General features: G+C 45.1%; 1 protein-coding gene across 2 annotated transcripts in view; it reads left to right on the top strand.

Annotated features, from left to right (window-relative positions):
- Positions 1-20,730, top strand: part of LOC115466611 (mitogen-activated protein kinase kinase kinase 3-like) — a 320,888-nt gene that overhangs the window by 251,616 nt on the left and 48,542 nt on the right. For both annotated transcript variants that reach the window (XM_030197973.1, XM_030197964.1), the window contains exon 10: positions 3,863-3,930. In XM_030197973.1, the coding sequence (XP_030053833.1) occupies positions 3,863-3,930 (68 nt within the window). The remainder of the gene's footprint in view (positions 1-3,862; positions 3,931-20,730) is intronic.

The following is a 20,730-nucleotide window of genomic DNA, read 5'->3' as shown; positions in this document are numbered from 1 at the left end:
AAAAGAAAAAGTAACCTTTTGCTATCCTGAAGAACCAAAATTGTTTTTTTTAACCTTAACCGTATATGTGGGCAGTTGAATGACGGCATTCAGAATCTGTTCTGCAGAACCTTAAATGTTTCTGTATAGCGGGGTAAAAGTCACACAAGTTGGTGCGATAAATTGAGAGAGGAGTGCTTTGAAAAATAGAGCCACCTACGCTATCACACTACTTAGTGCGTGAGAGGCACCAACATTGGCAGTTGTATGCTTAAGGCAGTAGGGGCTAGTCTACGAGGTTGTGCCTAAGTGCTACAGCAACGGGGGGGGGGGGGGGGGGGGGGGGGGGGGGGGCACATATGTGGGGTGGGATTATGGGCATTGCTCCAACTTACGAACATAATTTATAGAATAAGTTACTCATTTTGCATGGTGCACTAAGGCGCATGCATTTACACCAGCCATTGACATGACATAAGTGGTCACACCTAAATTTAGATTTGCCAGTTCGAGCCTACACTAGTATTCTATAACAGCATCTTGACGCACCTCTGCAATTATAGAACTGACACTCGGCACTCCTAAGTGGAGGCGCCAGGTTCTAGAATTGCCCCCATATTCTGTTGCATAGTAGTATTATCTGGGGGGCAGGAGAGGATTAGATGGGGACTTCCAGGGGTAAGTAAATTCATTATGCCCGATGCTGAAAGGAAGTTATAAGTTCACCAGCAGCTGATGAACACACAATTCACTTTTTGTGCATTTTTTATAAATGACATGGGCAGTCTTAGGCTGAAAACCTTATACATGAGGTCGAGTTTGTAGTGAAGTGAGGGTGGGCTTTATGTGAATAGTGATAATATTCATCTGCTCTCAGCATAACTTACCCGTTTTGTTTAGGCTGACTGAGTATTGGCCCCCATTGTGTTTTATTAAATGTTACCGTAGTATTTGAGGAATAATGCCACGCTTGTGGAACCCAAAGGGTTTGTTTTTCCTTAAATTTCTGTATAACTATTAACTGTTCAAAGTTGGAAGGAACTCTTTAAGATGTGGAGAAAGCTGCCTTATGATCTTTAATTTGGCACGTAAAGCATATTATAAGTTGCAGTCAACATATTTGCAATCAGTAACAATTTCTTGTATCCCAGGTAGGGTGTTAAGATCACTGCAAGATCTTAGAATGGTGATTTCGTCCAGGGCCAAAATAAAGCGGGATTGGTCTAGAGAAAGAGCTTTCTCCTGTCTTGCACCAGGTTTATGGAATGAAATCCCTACGTATATCCGAGCAGAAATGACAATAGAGAAATTTTAAGCCTTTGCTTAATTCAGGCACTAATATTATTAGTGTTGCAGGCGTAAGAATTTTCCAAATATTCTGCAATTGGAAAGATTTTAGAAAGTGGAGAGTGACTCTTGGATATAACAGTCGTTACTTCTTTCCTGTTTGGTTATTTGGAGTTTTCTTTCTGCCTATTAAATTTGTGCTGTTATTTTTTTTTAATTGTAAACCGCCTTGATCTGGTTAAGCTAGGCAGTATAAAATGTTTAGTAAATCACAAGATCTTGATGTGGTTTGAGCGGGACTGTCTTTTTTTTGTGTATGGTGTGCAGCGCTGCGTATGCCTTGTAGCGCTATAGAAATGATAAGTAGTAGTGGTAGGGGCCTTGATCGTGATGTGCTGATCTTTGGAGAGTTCCTAGTATAATGTAATGGATATTGTGCTTCCCTGTACCTGACCTATTTGATTAATATAGAGAGTATTAAAACAAACCAGTTGGACAGAACTCCAGCTCATTCTTGTTCTATATGCACTGACTACAAAGGGTGTGCACCAGCTCTAATTGATTCAGAATGCTGCAACAAAGACTCATAGAAGTTTGCAAGCAATGTGACCACATCACATCATTTTTGCGAAAACTTCATTGGCTTACCAGCACAATACAGGGCTAAATTTTAAACTCTATGTCTGATCTTCAAGGCCCTGAAAGGAAATGGCCCCGAGTACTTGAAGAACAGGATGTCCTTCTACACACCTCCAAGGACACTAAGGTCCTCCCAAGGGGTATCCCTAACAACACCTTCCTCCACAAGACATTACACAATGTGATACCCGCATGCGAGCCTTTCTCCGCAGTAGCCCCACACTCTGGAATGCACTCCCTGAAAGGCTCTGCTTAACACAAGACTATCTGTACTTCAGGAAGCAGGTGAAAACTTGCCTCTTCAACCAGGCCTTTAATGAAAGAAGTAACGAACTTCTTAGCCTCACGCACACACACGTACTGCAGCAGGACATGTTTATCCACTCGTACCCTAGCTGAGATAACATTTAATCATCTCTCTGACCTCATAGGCACTTTCTTTAAATTAGTCACCTTATTTTCTAACTCCTCTTACTCTTACCGATTTATATGTTCCAATTTATAAGTTCCATCTTTGCTTATACCCTATGCTGTCTATTAAAATGTTCGATTATGTATTGCTTAGACATTGTAAGTGGTATACTATGCCATACTTTCCACCTTATAATTGAAAGAGAAAAAACGCCTAGATTTCGACCCCAAATCGGGAGATAGACATTTATCTCACAAAAACGAATAAATCGGTATAGTGGAAAGCCGATTTTGGAAGTTTTCAACTGCACTCCCATCGCGGAAGCGTACAAAGGTTAACGGGGTCGTGGCGAAGGTGGAACTGGGGCGTGGTTATCGGCCGAGGGAGATGGGCGCCTTTCGCCGATAATGGAAAAAAAGTATGGGTTTGTAGCTAGAATTAGGGCACTTTTCCTGGACCCCTGTTTTTTCACGAATAAGGCCCCAAAAAGTGCCCTAAATGACCAGATTACCACCAGAGGGAATCGGGGATGACCTTCCCCTGACTCCCCCAGTGGTCACTAACCCCCTCCCACCACAAAACATGAGTTTCACAACTTTTTATTTTCACCCTCAAATGTCATACCCACTCCCTGGCAGCAGTATGCAGGTCCCCTGGAGCAGTTGTTAGGGGTGTGCAGTGGACTTCAGGCAGGTGGACCCAGGCCCATCCCCCCCCTACCTGTTACAATTGTGGCTGCTTAATGCTTAGTCGTCAACCCCCCCAAACCCACTGTACCCACATGTAGGTGCCCCCCTTCACCCCTTAGGGCTATAGTAATGGTGTAGGACTTGTGGGCAGTGGGTTTTGAGGGGGATTTGGGGGGCTCAACACACAAGGGAAGGGTGCTATGCACCTGGGAGCTCTTTTACCTTTTTTTTTGTTTTTGTAAAAGTGCCCCCTAGGGTGCCCGGTTGGTGTCCTGGCATGTGAGGGGGATCAGTGCACTACGAATCCTGGCCCCTCCCACAAACAAATGCCTTGGATTTATTCGTTTTTGAGCTGGGCGCTTTCATTTTCCATTAGCACTGAAAAACAAAAACGCCCAGCTCACAAATTGTCGAATAAAACATGGACGTCTATTTTTTTCGAAAATACGGTTCGGTCCGCCCCTTCACGGACCCGTTCTCGGAGATAAACACCCATGGAGATAGACATTTTTGTTCAATTATGCCCCTCCATGCCATACTTTGTATTGTTATTTGAATATTTTTACTTCTGTAATTGTCTGTTGCTTATGTTTTATTTATTCTTACTGAACACAGCCTTGAGTGAATTCTTTCAAAAAGGCGGTAAATAAATCCTAATTAATAAATAAATAAATAAATATCTATACATCCATGTGAGAATCCAGCTAAATTTCAGGAATATCATTAGCCAAGCAGCAGTGGAAGATTAAAAGAGAAAAGAAAAGGCATTGTAACTCCAGTATGAAAGCAGAACATGTCAGTAGGTGCTCTGTTTTTTATAATTTTTTTAGGTGACCCTGTTTTTCTCCTCTTCCAGCTCTGCTTTCACGCCAGCAGCTGTTTCAAGACGAAAGAGTCAGGCCAAGAACAGTCTGGAATGTTTGGGTAAGGATACTTGGATGGGAAGTGTCTCAGATACTCTACACCAGCATTCCTCAGAGGGAAATATGCTTAGACAGTAAGATAAATACAAACAGAAAATTATTTGAAAAAAATAAAACCAAGAGAGAAGCATTTGCTGAGGCAGCATTTTTCAACTAGTGTGCTGCATCCAGGAATGCCACAGGCAGAGGCAGACTGATTGTTCGGGCAACCAAGCACTGCCGGAAGACCCGGAGCATCAGGGGGCCCAATGCCTCCCCCCTTCATGAATCAACATGTCTCCCACTCTCCTCCCTCCCTACTCCCGATCTATGTTAAACTGCATCTTCCAAGGAGGTTCCCTGGCAGTAATTCACAGCTGCTGCTTGCAGCCTCTCTTCTGCTGCAACCCACCCTCTTCTGACACAGCTTGAAAGGCTCCGAGCATGTGAATTACTGCCACTGCCGGGGAACCTCCTTGAAGACACGGTTTAAGGTAGATGGGGGGGGGGGGGGTTGTTGGAGTGAAAGGAAGAGGCATAGAGGTTGCACCTGGGAGTGAAGGGGGAAAGGAAGACTGAGAAAAATGCTGGAACTACGAGGAGGGGAAGGGAGGGAAGAAAAAAAAGTGCTAGACCCGTTGGAGAGGGAGGGAAGAAAGAGAGAAAAATACTGGATCTAGATAGGGAAGAAAGAGAGAAAAGACATGGACTATAGGAGTGTTGGGGGGGGGGGGGGGAGGGAAGAAAGAAAGCAGTGATGGACTCAAAGGAGGTGGGAAGAAGTGATGGATCCAATTGTTGGAGGGGAAGAAAGAGAGAAATGATGGACCTCAAGGTCAAGGGGACGGAGAAAGATGTTGGACCACAGGGGCAGGGAGGGAGGGAAGAGAAAGGAAGAAATGGGCTGCGGAGGGAGGGAAGAAAAATGAGACAGGGCGAGCTGGGGGGTGGAGGGAAGAAACATTGAGATGTCAGGCTACAAGGATTGGGGGCCAACAAATGGGGGATGGAGGGAGGAAGAGGTAGGGGAGTAACTGGGAATGGGGGAACCATAAGGGAGAGGGAAGAGGGATTAAGGAGATGAGTGAGAGGAGGATAATATGTACAGAGGGTAAAAATGCAGTAATGGGGAGTAGTGGAAAGCTAGAAGGGATTAAGAGGCAGGGGAAGAAATGAGATGGGGACTAGGTGTGAGCTAGGGAGTGAGAGAAGGAGATGGAAAGTTGATAGTTTTAAAGTAAAAAGAAATAGATGGAGGACCACGGAATGAGAAAGCTGTTGAAATCTGAATTGACAGAGGCAGAAAAAGAAAGGGAGGAAAGATCAATATGTCAGAGACAGATGTAATAAGGGAATGCAACAAGACAGAAGAAAGATGAGAAATGGACAGCATCCCCTGGAAAGAGCAGAAGAGGAACAGGAAAGCAGAAAAGAAAAATTAGGATCAACAAGATCAGAAAAATGTCCAGGCAACAAAGGTAGAAAAAAAATATTTTGAATTTATTAACTGTGAGTTTAGGAAATATACATCGTGGATGTCTTTGTTTTATGTTCAGTATTAGAGGAATGCATTTCTGTTTTTATTTCTCCTATGCTGTACTAGGTACATGCCTAGTTTGACAACTTGGGGTTCCCAATTCAATTTTGGTCTTTATCTTTTTCTAATTTGTGATTCTGGTCTGTATTGGCTTCTTATTTGCTGCACCAGGAATTGCTAGCTCGGTTTAGTAAAAGAGGCCCTTAGTGAGGATCTGTCTGTGTTTTGTGTGTGACTGAGATGTACGATAGCTTCTGTGTAGAGATCTATAACCGTCCCACTTTTTTTTTTTTTTTTAAATCAGGGACAGCCAAACTAAATTCACGCTTTTGGCTGCTTACAGATATGTTAGGTTTTAAGTTTGTTTGGGTTTTTTTTTTCACTTTTATCTTGTACTTATAATTAAAAGTATAAATAAACAGCAAATAATGCAAACATAAAACAGATAATTTCATTCTAGCCCATATCAAGGGAATACAAGACAAATGTATTTGAAGTATACAATGAAAAATAAAACACACACTAGTACAGGCAAATAAACTGATATATTAAGAACAGTTTATCTTCAAAAGCAATGAAAATTAATTACAGTCCATAACTTCCCTGATGGGCTTCCCAGCCATGAAAGTCTAGCTTTTGTTTTCTGAATTGTAGAGAAGATAAGTATAGATATCTCTCTCTATCTATGTGCAAGAGATTCGGGGAACAAAAGTCCTGGAGAAGGGTTTTTTCCAACCTTACCTTTTCACAGGAGAGAGGTCCATGGAGGACCCAGTTCTTAAGAGGATTGGAAAGTGGGGGTGTAAAAAGAAACGCCAGGAACTTGTCTGTGTTATTCTGCAGATTTTGCTACTGTTTGTTACCTGTATATGGAGAGCTAGTTGCTCTCCATCAAATAAAGAAGAAAACCATATGTTGTTGAGAAAGGAGGAGGGGGATGGAAGGTCCCTTTCTCAAAGAGCTTACTGTAACAAGCCTTCAATAGATGAGGAATGCAGTATATAAGCATTAGATTAGATTATATGACTCCAGAGAGGAAGTGATGTCATCAGCTGAGACGGCAGCTTAGGAGCGGAGCCCTGAAGCATGCCAACATTTATTGTTTGACAACTCAATCCCGGCAACTCGGAGAGTGCAATCACAACACTGGACTTCAATATAAGATCGTGCCTTGGAACCGATGGCAGCAAAAGCTCGCCAAACTAATATAAAAGCATTCTCTCAAGCAACGACACGATGTGTGGCTCGATAGCAAGCTAAGATGGCGGACGAGGCAGGCGGCTCTGCAGAACATGCACCTGAGGCCGTAGAGGAGCCTATGCAGCTGTGAGAGGAAATCTGGCGTGGATTTGCAGACTTGAAAAGTGAGTTGATCTCATTTAAAAGTGAAGTTCAGCATGCAGCGGGAGAGATTCGACATGAATTGTCAGACTTTAGAGTCCAGGTGGAGGAAGTGGAGAGGCAGTTAAATACATATGGAGAGGATGTCATAACACTGCGAGAGCATGTGACTAAACTAGAGCAAGCTAAGGAAGAGATTCAGCTAAAACTAGAGGACCTTGAAAATAGATCCTGCAGGCAAAATCTGCAGTGTAGAGGGGCGCCAGAAACGGTAGCGGACTCGCAATGCGGGGAGGTTGTTCAAGAGATCTGTGCTATCCTTCCAGACTCTTCCTCATGTACTCCTCACCCAGATTGTATCATCGAACGGGCGCATAGAATACTATGATCAGGAGAACGAGATCTTCCATGAATTTTCTGACGAGCTCATTTAGCGGGTGGCTAGGCGCCATGATGGACCAGTTATTTGGCAGGATGGGGAGATTGAGATTTATGCAAATGTGGCCCCCGCAATTCTGAAAAGACGCAAGGAATATCGGGACTGGACGGACACACTGCGGCAGAAGAGGATCCGTTATCACTGACTACACCCTATTGGGCTTGCGTTCCAGGTGGAAGGGAAACATACTTCCTGTTTCTGGGTCCAGCAGAGCCAGTGGCAGCACACAGAGGGGAACATCCTTGCGCCTGTCTTTTGCTTGTTGCTGCAACCGCCACAGTGAAGAGAGAAGCAGGGGATCAGTGCACAAACTCCAGACCATCTATAACTAACTTCCTGTTTCTGGGTCCGGCAGAGCCAGCGGCAGCACACAGAGGGGAACATCCCTGCTCCTGTCTTTTGCTTGCTGCCACTACAGCCACGGTGAAGAGAGAAGCAGGGGATTGGTGCACAAGCTCCAGACCGTCTAAAACGAGTAAGCCACTGGAAGGGGCAGAGGACAGGGAGACAAGATGGGGTAAAGCTGGATTAGGGGGATGGTGAGACAGAGGAATGCGTTAACTGCGTTAAAAGTTTTAATGCTAGTTAAGCATTTAACGCGTTGAATGTACAGCCCTAATAATCTTGTCTCCTTTAGCATCTGCGAGACTGGTTGTATGGGCAATCACACCAGTGGCTATGGAGCGAGCATTCTACGCTCCCTATTCCCTTTCCTCATTATTGCATTACACCAGGTCTTTTCTACCCAGAAAGTTTAGGGGGGGGGGGATTGTTGTTATATACTATATGGCGTATTTTGGTGTGGTGTTTAGGTGGGGATCCTGGAAAAACTGATCAGATCCCTCTGAGGGGGAATGTTTCTTTTCAGCCGGGACATGATAGTGTAATTTTTTGGCACTTGGAGGGTAGGGGGGTGACTTGCCTAGAACACTTATTGGATGAGACGGGGGATCGTCATAGCTGGGGGGGGGGGGGGGCCTGGCTGACAGCCTCACTGACAGCAGAGCCGCTATAACTGCATTTGGGGCAGAAATTCTGGTTGTTTATTGATGGGATTTCTGACAGAGGGAGTAGTGTTTCGGGAGCACATAAGGTGCTACTTTGGTTGATTCCCCCAAAAGATTTTTGTGCTGTGCGGGAATGGTGGGCTTGTGATTTAGAGAGGGATTTAACAGGCTGGGATTTGCTAATTAACATTAGGTGCATACCTGCTTTGGTGTGGTGTGCCTGGTTGCAGGAGAGCTATTACCGTAAACTGCAGAGGGCATAAGGTACTCAAACACAATTGCATCACGTGGGAAGCATAAACACACCCCTCTGTGCGAGGTGTATCAAAGGACAATAATTATGTATATGCCCTTTGGCGGTGCCCCTTGGTACAAAATTTCTGGAAAGGTATAGTGGAGTACGCCTCCTTGGTTCTAGGACAGGGGGATATTGGTTCCATTGACCAGATGCTAATTTTAGATAGACTAGGAACCTTCATAGGTTTATCAGGCAGACTAGCCTGCTTTTGCGGAAGACCTGTCTAGTAGACCGGAAAAGCATCATGCAGTATTGGATCCTCCTATTTTCTGGCATTGTAGAAATCAAATTCACCTCCTGGTGGCTTGGGAGGCCCGAGATGCTAGGGGTTCCCCTAAATGTAGGGCATGGTATTTGCAAGCCTGGAGTCCTTATCTGCAGACATTTTCACACCGGGGGTGTAGTCTGCTCTTGAATACTCTGTAAATCATTAGCCAGATTCAGATGGGGATAAGCACGGTCTTCGGTACTTGAGTTTCGCAACCAGAGGGGGAATAAGGCGATTGGGGGGGGGGGGGGTGAGAGGGTTGTTAGATTAAAGAAATGTTTTGTTTGATATGTTGCTGTGTTATGCTTGTTGGAGTGGGGGAGGGGGGAGTCCAACAAGGATAAAGTGTAGGTGACAGGCATGCATGTTTTGTGGTTACTGCCTAAATTCTGTTTTGTCATTTGTCATCAATAAAAATGTTGAAACTTAGGTGATTTCTGTTCAAAATCAATATATAGACACTATTCCAGCAAATGTCAATGACAAAACAATAAGCTGAAAACTAAACCATATTCTTGTATCTCTTCCTGTGAAATCCAAAAACCAAAGTGATGTTATATTTTCAAACTCTGGAACTATTAAATACTGTAATTAAATGGAGGAAAAGACCTCAGATGTCCTGGCTTGACAGCAAGTAAAATATCTTAGTGCCAGCTCATACTGGACCCCAATCTTATCATTGGTCAAAAAACCTCCATATATAGATTTTTAAATTTACTACTATTCTCTGTTGTTTCAATTTATTTTTATCGTTTTTGTTTACTTGTACAAAAACGGTGCACTGTGATTTTTCCCAATGACTATAAGTCCTGGAATTACGTCTCCATTTCTTCATAAATTATTACAGTTCAAAACAAAAGGCACTTAGCTTGATTCTTGTACCCAACGGGGCTCTCCGTTTCAGTCTTATATCAAACTTCATCAGGGGAGTAAGTGCTCTTAGAACCTACAAAATATGTATAATATAATTAGTCAGTGCCTTCGAACCTTTTCAGGAGATGGGAAGGTGGTAGAACGAGAGGGCATGAAATGAGATTGAAGGGGGGCAGACTCAAGAAGAATGTCAGGAAGTATTTTTTCACGGAGAGGGTGGTGGATGCTTGGAATGCCCTCCCGCGGGAGGTGGTGGAGATGAAAACGGTAACGGAATTCAAACATGCGTAGGATAAACATAAAGGAATCCTGTGCAGAAGGAAGGGATCCTCAGGAGCTTAGCCTAGAATGGGTGGCAGAGCTGGTGGTTGGGAGGCAGGGCTAGTGCTGGGCAGACATATATGGTCTGTGCTGGGGCTGGTGGTTGGGAGGCGGGACTAGTGCTGGGCAGACTTATACGGTCTGTGCCGGGGCTGGTGGTTGGGCGGCGGGGATAGTGTTGGGCAGACTTATACGATCTGTGCCAGAGCCGGTGGTTGGGAGGCGGGGTTGGTGGTTGGGAGGCGGGGATACGGCTGGCCAGACTTATACGGTCTGTGCACTGAAGAGGACAGTACAAATAAAAAAGTAGCACATACGAATTTATATTCTTGGGCAGACTGGATGGACCGTGCAGGTCTTTTTCTGCCGTCATCTACTATGTTACTATGTTTTGATATATATTGCTAGCAAACATCACAGCAGAGTATACACTTACTATACTCTCGTATACGCTTGCGTGTATGAGAGCATAGTAAGTATATACGTACTATGTAGATTCTAAGAGCACTTAGTCCCCTGATGAAGCTTGATATGAGTGAAACGGAGAGCCCCGTTAGGTACCAGAATCAAGCTAAGTGCCTTTTGTTTTGAACTGTAATAATTTATGAAGAAATAGAGAAGTAATTTCAGGATTTACAGTCACTGGGAGAAGTCACAGTGCACCATTTTTATACAATTAAATAAAAACGATAAAAATCATTGAAATACAGAATAATAGTAAGTTTTAAAAAATCAACATTTGGAGGTTTTTTGACCAATGATAAGATTGGGGTCCAGTATGAGCTGGCACTAAGATATTATACTTTCTGCCAAGCTAGGACATCTGAGGTCTTTTCCTCCATTTAATTACAATATTTAATGGTTCCAGAGTTTGAAAATACAACATCACTTTGGGTTTTGGATTTCACAGGAAGAGATACAAGAATATGATTTAGTTTTCAGCTTATTGTTTTGTCAGACACTTAGATGACTCCATCAACTGGTAGGAGAACAAAAAGCATGACAACGCTGTGAGATCTGTGAACCTACGATACTATAGGGCATACCCTGAGGCCCAGGCCTATCTCCTTCTTAAATTAAACCCACTGCATGCTCTGCAGATCCTGTCCCGGAGCCTCTCTTCCTGTCTTTGTCAGCTGTTCTGCTCTCTTCTCATCACTCATTTAATCATTTCCTCTTTACTGTCTGGCATTGTTCTTTCCTCCTTTGGGAGTGCCCTGCTTTCTCTCACTCTTTAATAACCCTCTGGATATTTTTATTCAGTACCCTGTGTCTCACTTCTTCCTGTCCTATCCAACATTCTGAAACACTCTGTTCTTCATCAGTTTTCAGTTTTCTTCCTACTGCAGAGCTTCCCAAATGTATTCTGGTGATTTCAAAACCAGTTCGGTTTCTAGAATATCCTTAGTGACTATGTATGAGATAAAAGAGCATATACTGGAGACATACTTCGTTCAGATTTATCTCGTGTATATTCACTGTAATTAATCCTGAAAACCTAACTGTGGGTTCACCAGAACAGGTTTGGTAAGCCTCGTGTCCCAATTTTTGAGGGCCACAACCGGCTTAGTTTAAAGGTATTAGAACATAAGATGTTCCTTAATGGGTAAGACCAAAAGTGTTTGACAACAGCTAATACAAGTGCCCAGCAGGATCCCAACAAGTAGATAACATTCCTTGTTCTTCACACCCAGACATAAATGTTGACTTTATCAAGACTGCATAATTAATAATGACTTATGGACGTTTCCTCCAGGAACTTGCTTAAACCCTTCCAGCGTCTACTTAAGGGTCTGTGTGGTGGCTAGTGTGGGGCAGGGATGATCCAAGGCTTAGGTACAAAATGATGCCCATATTCCTTAGTGGTAGTCTTGACTTTGCTAGGAGTCAGGTTGCTAAATAAGGGAGTGTTTATTTGGCAACTTGACACATAACAATAGTCCTGCAACACTACTGATAGGGTAATTTGGGTGCCGTTTTGAACCCAGGTGCCAGTGGACAGGAGCGACTGGGCATTGCTCCTGCCACCACAGAGATACCTGGTACATGTTGCAAGGAGGAATTTGAAGAAGGTGATTGGAGGATTGGGGGTCTGATCAGGGGAGTAGGGCTGTTCTGTAACCGGCAATGGCCCTTGTAAAAAAATATGTATAGATATAGTGTACCCTCCCCTGGGTACTGCTATTTTTATGTTGCAGCCAGGAACAAAAACATATTGCTGGCTGCAGCAACGTAAGCTACTTACGTTGGAGTTGCCTAGTGGTTAGGGTGGTGGACTTTGGTCTTGGGGAACTGAGGAACTGAGTTCGATTCCCACTTCAGGCACAGGCAGCTCCTTGTGACTCTGGGCAAGTCACTTAACCCTCCATTGCCCCAGGTACAAATAAGTACCTGTATACAATATGTAAGCCGCATTGAGCCTGCTATGAGTGGGAAAGTGCGGGGTACAAATGTAACAAAAATAAAATAGATATTCTCCAAAGACAAGCAGGCTGATATTCTCACAAGTGGGTGACGCCACGTCGGCCCCGGAGGATTTTAAAGCAAAATCTAAAAATCTCTTCTACGGCGTTCTGTCGCGCGAGCGAACGCACTGCGCATGTGCGCACACCTCTTCCCGCTCGCCGTGCGGACATGCCCCTCAGTTTTTCTTTTTCCGCGTCTGAGGAGACACGGAGTTCGTTAGTGCTTCGTGTTTTCTTCAGGTCCTCGGAGTAAAATCTCTTTTTTTTATTTTACCCTTTTTGGGTGTTCTTTATTTTTTCATTTGATCCTTTCATGGCAGGTTCATTGTGGCTTATATATACAGGTACTTTTTTGTACCTGGGGCAAGGAAAAGTTAAATAGTTGCCAGAGTCACAAGGGGCTGTGCCTGAAAGGAAAACAAAGCATATAAGCTTCTCTTTTTCTTTTTTCTTATAAAAGTGCTGGCATATTGTTATCTGTGGGCTCTCTCTCGTCAGCAAACTAAACAAGCCCACATTTTTAGGATCCATTTATTAAAACTTTACAAATGGCTCTCCAGAGCTGTGAGAGCCTGCTCCAGCACACCACTGTCTTTAAGCCCCACAAGTGGTGAAGGTGTATGTCACAGGAAAAACCAGGAACCTAAGCAGGTGCATTCCTGGTCAGCCACTGAATGGGCAACCTGGTGACACAATATCAGTGGTGTAACCTTTGAAGTGAGTCTCCACCCGCCTCGGCGCCTCCTGCTATGCAGGTCATTCGGGCGCATCGGAGGATGTGTCTTGGGCCGGATCATCTCCCTGTGAAGCGCAAGTAGTGTCTCAAAGACGAGACGTATTCTACTCTGCCAGGGATGCCCAAAGGAGATCATTCTGGAGTCCGACAGAGACCGATGCACGCTGGGTATAGTTATGCATCGAATAGGTCTCCACCTGCCTCGGTGCCTCCTGCTTGGCAGGTCATTCGGGCGCATCGGCGGATGTGTCTTGGGCCGGATCATCTCCCTGTGAAGCGCAAGTAGTGTCTCAAAGACGAGACGTATTCTACTCTGCCAGGGATGCCCAAAGGAGATGCCCAGAGCTTTGCTCCCTCGGTTATGGAGGTATCCGGGCTTCAGACATCAGTCGGTGCCGAGAGCGTTGCTCCCTCTGTTATGGAGGTATCCTGGCATTGGACGTCGATGCACCGGTACATCGGTACCAGATATCATCGGTGCCGTGGATACCATCGGTGCCAGGTGTCATGGGTACCGTCGGTACCGAGGACTATCGATACCAGGAACATTGGTACCATGGTCGGTGTCATGGGTCCCGTCGGTACCGGGTATCATCGGTACCATGGGTGCCGTCGATGCCGAGTGTCATCGGTGCCATGGGTGCTGTCGGTACCGGGTATCATCGGTGCCATGAGTGCCGTCGGTACCGAGTATCATCGGTGCCATGGGTACTGTCGGTACCGAATATCATCGGTGCGTCGGTACCGAGGAGTATCGATACCAAGAATCCCGTCGGTACCGGGTATCATCGGTACCATGGGTCCCATCGGCACCGGGTATCATCGGTACCATGGGTGCCGTCGATGCAGAGTGTCATCGGTGCCATGGGCATCGACTATCGGTACCAGGTATCATCGCCCATCGGTACCGAGTATCATGAGTGCCATCGGTACCATAGTATCAGGTATCGTCGGTACCGTGGATACATGGGTATCAGGTATCATGGATGCCGTCGGCACATGAGTACCATCGATACCAGATATCATGACCAGGTACCATCGGTGCCATGGGTGCCATTGGTACCAGGTGTCATGAGCACCGTCGGTGCCAAGTGTACCATCGGTACCGTCGGTGCTGTTGGTGCCGGATATCATGGGTACCATCGGTACCACATGTCATGGCTACCATCGGTACCAGGTATCATGGGTACCATCAATACCAGATATCATGACTATCATCGGTACCAAGTACCATGGGTACCATTGGTACCGGGGTCCATCGGTACCATGTGTATCATCGGTACCGTCGGTGCCATGGTCTAGCAGTCTGGTTTCGATTCTCTTGCATTTCCAGACTTTGTCCTTGGCTTCGGGACCATGGGTACCATTGGATGCCATGGGTGCTACCGCCTCCTGCGGCATCTAGCTTTTCACCTGGTCTCCTTCACCGATGCTGCCTCTGGTATGGGTGTTCCCACCCTACTGGGGCAACTTCTCGACCCATAGTAGCCTCCATATCGGACGTGTTTGGATCTGAGCTGCTCTGTTTGAGTAGTTAGTTCAGTTCAATGATGGTCATCTGACATTACAGTGGAGATTGTGAATCCCAATGCCCAGATGCTAGAGGTCCTGGACTACTATCTTCACCTGAGTCTTCTGCACTCAGAACAGATAGGAGTTCTAAGAACTTACTTCGGCGCCCCCGGGGCCAGAGCATACATCCTTAGCCTCTTTTGGAGAATGGCATACCAGGCTGGCATGATCGCATCCCAAATCAAGTCTTGTCAGATCTTTACGAGCATTCCCACCGGAGTAGGCTAGACCTTTTCACCAAGTGGTCAGGTAGCACACGGTGTGTCGCAGGTTCCTGTCCAAGGGCATTTTCGACACTTGTAATGTAACACCTAGATTTCTGCTCTAGGTACAGTGATGCGCAGACTCTCATGACTGTGTGCCTCTCTCCTGGAGGAGGAGACTCAGCAGAAAACTGTAGATATGCTGTGCATACACTTCCTCATCTTGGAAGTTCTTTAGAGAGAGGAGTAGTTTTCCTTGTGCCTTAAGGGGTCATCCTATACTCCTACTTCTCGACAGCCGGTTCGTGCTATGCCTCAGCACGCTCGTTCTAGTCAGCGGCGTGCACCTAATCAGGCCCCTGCAGCTAGTCCCCAGGAACCAGAGGGGTTTTTGACTGGCTCCAATTCAGTATAGCCACTAAAAAAAAAAAAAAAAAAAAAATGTCCGTACCGGCCAATCTGCCTGTCGGGGGGGAAGTTTAAATTTTCTCCACCAAAGGTGACTTCCTTTATCCTCCAACCGGTGGGTTTTTTCAACTAGTCCGGTTAGGATACATTCTCAATCTGGAATCAAACCCTCCACATTGTTCATTGGAAGCTTAATCCTTTAGCTTCCATCAAAAGTGAGTACTTGCAGAGGAACTCTCTGCTTTTCTCAGCGCCAATGCAGTCGAGCCCGTTCCACCAGGGCAAGAAGGGTTGAGATTCTATTCCAGGTCTTTCCTTGTGGGTTGCGTCCCATCATAGACATAAGGGGCCTAAACAGATTTGGTTCAGGATGCTTTCCCTGGGCATCCTTCTTCCCATACTTCAGGAAAACGATTGGTTATGCTCTCTGGATTTACAGGATACTTATACTCTCTTTGCATCCAGAGTATGTTTTTTTCCTAGTGCCTGGCTGTTGTTGCAGCGTATCTTCATGGACTGGGAGTGCATGTGTTCCCTTAACACGATGATTGCCCGTCTCAACAGATTACAGCACAGTACATATTGAGACTTCTAGACACATGGCTTCCACAGTTCATGTAACTCCCATGGCACTTTTGCACATGACATCCGCTCAGTGCATCCTAGCTTCCCAGTGGTATCAAGTTTAGGGTATCTAGAGGATGTAACCCAACTGTTCGCCAGTCTTCGGTATTCCCCTCTGAGGTGGTTAATTCTCTCTATTTTGATTCTGAGGCATCTTACTCAGTCAAAAGCTGCTGACGAAGGTTGCATCCCTCCTGGCTATCCAACCAAATTATTTTAATTCAACAAACAATCGGGTTGTGATGTACTCGATAACAAAGGAGTACTGGATCTTGCCCTCTGAGTCAGGATGCCATGCAGATGTAGCGGTGGGCCCGCAATGCGGCATGTTTTCTCCAAGCCACTTATCTAATTGGCGTAAACAGCAGTCTGGCCGACAGGCTGAGCAGGATAATGCTACAGTTGAGCATGCCTATAGTTCGAAAGACCCCTCAGTGGATCTTTTTGCTACTTAGTCCAATCGCAAAGTCCCTCAGTTCTGTTCCAGGCTGCAGGTTCACGGCAGGCTACCATCGGATGCCTTTCTCCTTCTTTGGGAGACAGGTTTTCTGTATGCGTATCCTCCCATACATCTGGTGGAAAAGACTTTGCTGTTTCTCAAGCAAGATTGTGGAGCCATGATTCTGATTGCTCTTTTCTAGCTGCGTCAAATAGGATTCCCTCTTCTTCTGGAGTTGGAATGTTTTCCAGCTCTCATTACGCAGAACGAGGGGGCACTTCTACATCCCAACCTCCAATCTCTGGCTCACACGGTCTGGATGTTGAGAGTGGGGTTTCGTTGAGTTTTCCAGAGTGTCTCCCGACTCTTGCTTTCAGAAAAGATTTCACAAAGAGGTGTTATTCTTTTTCATGGAAGAGGTTTGCTGTCTAGTGTGACAGCAAGGCCCTAGATCCTGCATCTTGTCTTATACAGACCTTGCTTGAGTTCTTTCTACACCTGTCTGAGTCTGGTCTCAAGACCAACTCTGTCAGTATTCATCTTTGTGCAATAGAGCTTATCATCAACGTGTGAAAGGTCAGCCTTTAGCTGTCCACTTCACGAGAGGTTTATTTCTCCCCCAATATTGAGAGAATTACTTGTATGTGTCTAGGGGAGATTATTTCTGTTGGGCTTAGCACCCACAATAATTTTGACAGTTGGCTCTTATGCTTCGGTCAGAGTTCCTATCACTCCTTATCCAGTATCTTGGGGTCCCAATGTCGTTTTCATCCAGCTGCTGCAAGCTCAATTCGGGCCACTGGATTCCTGCCATCTGAAGTATTGGACCTGGAAGGTCGTTTTCCTTAGTGGCTGTTCCTTCAACTCGTAAGGTCGGTGAGCTTCGGTCTCTAGTAGCTCAAGCGCCTTACCTTACTTCTCATCTTAACAGAGTAGTTCTCTGCATGCAGACAAAGTTCTTACTGGCGCTGGTATCAGAGTACCAGCTGATCCAGTCAGTTGTCTTGCCAACATTCTTTCTCCCTCATCTTACAAGCCCTGGCGAAAGCAAACTCCGCACTTTTTGCGTGGAGCAGACGAGCTCCCTCGGACGGTCCGCCCAGTTGTTTATTTCTTTTAATGCCAGTTGCTGTCGGAAACTGCATAATTTCTTCTTGGCTAGCAGAGTGCATCTCCTTCATTTTTGTCCAAGCTGGACTGACTCTAGAAGGCCATGTCACGGCTCACAAAATTAGAGCCATGGCTGAGTCGGTGGCTCATCTAAGATCAGTCACTATTGAAGAGATCTGCAAAGCTGCGGCGTGGTCATCAGTCCACACATTTTCATCTTACTACTGCCTTCAGCAATAGCCGACTCGTCAGTCGGTTTGGGCAGTCGGGGCTGCAGAACTTCTTTGGGGTTTAGAATCCAACTCCAACCCTCCTAAGCCCATTTTTGTTCTGTTCCAGGCTACACTCATTTAGATATTTCTTCTTTTCAGGTCAATTTTATTCTGGCCTCGCCGTTGCGAGACTCAATTGACCACTGTTTGTTGTGTTGTGTAAGCCTGGAAGCTAGGGATACCCCACTTGTGAGAATATCAGCCTGCTTGTCTTTGGAGAAAGAGTAGTTACTTACCTGTAACAGGTGTTCTCCGAAGACAGCAGGCTGCATATTCTCACAAACCCTCCCACCTTCCCCTTTTGGAGTTGTCTCCTCCATCTTTTGGATTTAACTGAGGGGCGTGTCCGCACGGCTAGCGGGAAGAGGTGTGCGCACATGCGCAGTGCGTTCGCTCGCGCGACGGAACGCCGTAGAAGAGATTTTTAGATTTTGCTTTAAAATCCTCCGGGGCCGACGTGGCGTCACCCACTTGTGAGAATATGCAGCCTGCTGTCTTCGGAGAACACCTGTTACAGGTAAGTAACTACTCTCTATTGGAGATTCTACATGGAATGTTGCTACTATTGGAGATTCTACATGGAATGTTGCTATTCCACTAGCAACATTCCATGTAGAAGGCTGCGCAGGCTTCTGTTTCTGTGAGTCTGACGTCCTGCACATACGTGCAGGACGTCAGACTCACAGAAGCAGAAACCTGCGCGGCTGCAAGGGCAGGCTTCTACATGGAATGTTGCTAGTGGAGGAGTAGCCTAGTGGTTAGGGTGGTGGACTTTGGTCCTGAGGAACTGAGTTCAATTCCCACTTCAGGCACAGGCAGCTCCTTGTGACTCTGGGCAAGTCACTTAACCCTCCATTGCCCCATGTAAGCCGCATTGAGCCTGCTATGAGTGGGAAAGCGCGGGGTACAAATGTAACAACAACAAAAAAAAACTACCAGTCTAAGATGCCCAGTGCTCCAGTCTCACAAATTCCTCTGCAACTTCCTCACAATCTAGTTGTGATTTTTCAGATGCCAAAAATATTCATCACCTCAATCATTGCTCTCTTTTCCAGATACATATATGTGTGTGTATATACAAGGACTGTTGTCCATCCAGTCTGCCCAACATGGCATATGCTTTGATTACGTTATAAAATTTGCATTCTCGATTATGTTCTGTCTTTGCCATTTTTGGGACACAAACCTTAGAAGTCTGCCTGGCACTGGCCTTTCTTCCCAGCTGCTGGAGTTGCTATCGAAGCCCGTTCCAGCCCTTTCAGATCTCTCTTGCCATAATCCAGACACAGATTAGAGAAGTCTGCCCGGCACTGTCTTAACAGCCCAACTACTGGAGTTGTCCTCTAAGCATTGTTAAGGTTTGTTTTGATTCCATTCTTTTTCCATATGGGAATCCTTTATGTTTATCCCACAAATTTTGAATTCTGTCACAGTTTTTGTGTCCACCACATCCTCCAGGAGGGCATTCTAGGCATCCACCACCTACTTTGTGAAAAATACTCCTGTCAACCTCCCTCCTTCCCCCACAACCTCAATTCATGTCCTCTAGTTTTACTACTTCCCCATCTCTGGAAAATATTTGTATATTAATACCTTTCAAGTATTCAGACAGCTTAAAATCCTTGTCTAATTATAGGATTTTTAGGAAATGTATAAAAATGTTGTTGTTCTGCAGATATGCTTTCCTTAAATTAAATTGTATGACAGATTGTTATCTTTGGGTTTTGTTAACTATGATTAGTTCCTACTGTGATTTCCTAGGTTAATTTGCCTAGTTTATTTCAATTGTTATCCGCTTAGGACTACATAGGTATTAACAGAATATAAGAAACAAAATAGAATGTAATGTAAAGCGTCTGTATCACTCCTTTCCTCTAGGCTAAACATATTCCGTTCATCAAGCCTCTTCTCGTACGTCTTTTGGCACAAACCCTATACTATTTTTGTTGTTTTTCTCTATACCACTTCTAGTCTTATAGCCTCCAAAACTGAACACAGTACTCCAAGTGGGGCCTCACTAATGACTTATACACTTCTTTCTTCTGCTGGTTATGCAGCCTAGCATCCTTCTGGTTATGGCCACCACCTTGTCACTTTAAGGTCCTCGGACGCTATCACCCCAAGGTTCTTCTCCTGAGCTGTGCTTATCAGTCTCTTTCCTCCTATCTCATACATCTCCTTTGGATTTCTGCACCCCAAGTGCATCACTCTGTACTTCTTTGCTTTATATTTTACCTGCCAGACCTTGGATCCTTCTTATTTTTGTAGATCTTTTCTCATGTTTTCTACTTTCTCTGGGGTGTCCACTCTTTTAGAAATCTTTGTGTCATCTGCAATGAAGGCAAACTTTTCATTATAACCCTTTATCAGTATTACTCCCAAATACATAGAATCGACCCCAGTACCAGTCCCTGAGGCACTCTAGTACTCGCCCTCCTTTCCTCAGAGTGGATGCAGTGTACCACCATTCTCTGTTGTCTGTCAATTTCCAGTCCTGTTCACCATTTTGGGTCATAACTTTAGCCTTCTCAGCTTATTCATGAGTTTCCTGAGAGAAACTGTATTAAAGGTTTTGCTGAAAGCCAAGTAGATTACATTAGGTGCATGTCCTTTATGCAATTCTCTTGTCACCCAGTCAAAGAAATCAGTCAGATTCCTTTCGCAGGATTTTCCTTTGGTAAAACCCTGTTGCCTTAGATCTTTCAACCAGTTGGATTCTAGGAAATTCACTATCCGTTCCTTCAGCAGTGTCTCCATTAGTTTTCCAACCACTTCTTCTCTGTCACCACTTTTGTGAAAAGGGACCACAAACCCATGAAACTTCTCCCATCTCCAAAGATTTATTAACTAAATCTTTAAAAGGACTCACCAGAACCTCTCATCTCCCTCAGTGTCATGAGATGGATCAA

Source organism: Microcaecilia unicolor, chromosome 1 (genome assembly GCF_901765095.1).
Source record: "Microcaecilia unicolor chromosome 1, aMicUni1.1, whole genome shotgun sequence".
NCBI lineage: Eukaryota > Metazoa > Chordata > Amphibia > Gymnophiona > Siphonopidae > Microcaecilia > Microcaecilia unicolor.
The sequence above is the reverse complement of the archived record's forward strand: the minus strand, read 5'-3'. Positions and strand labels throughout refer to the sequence as shown.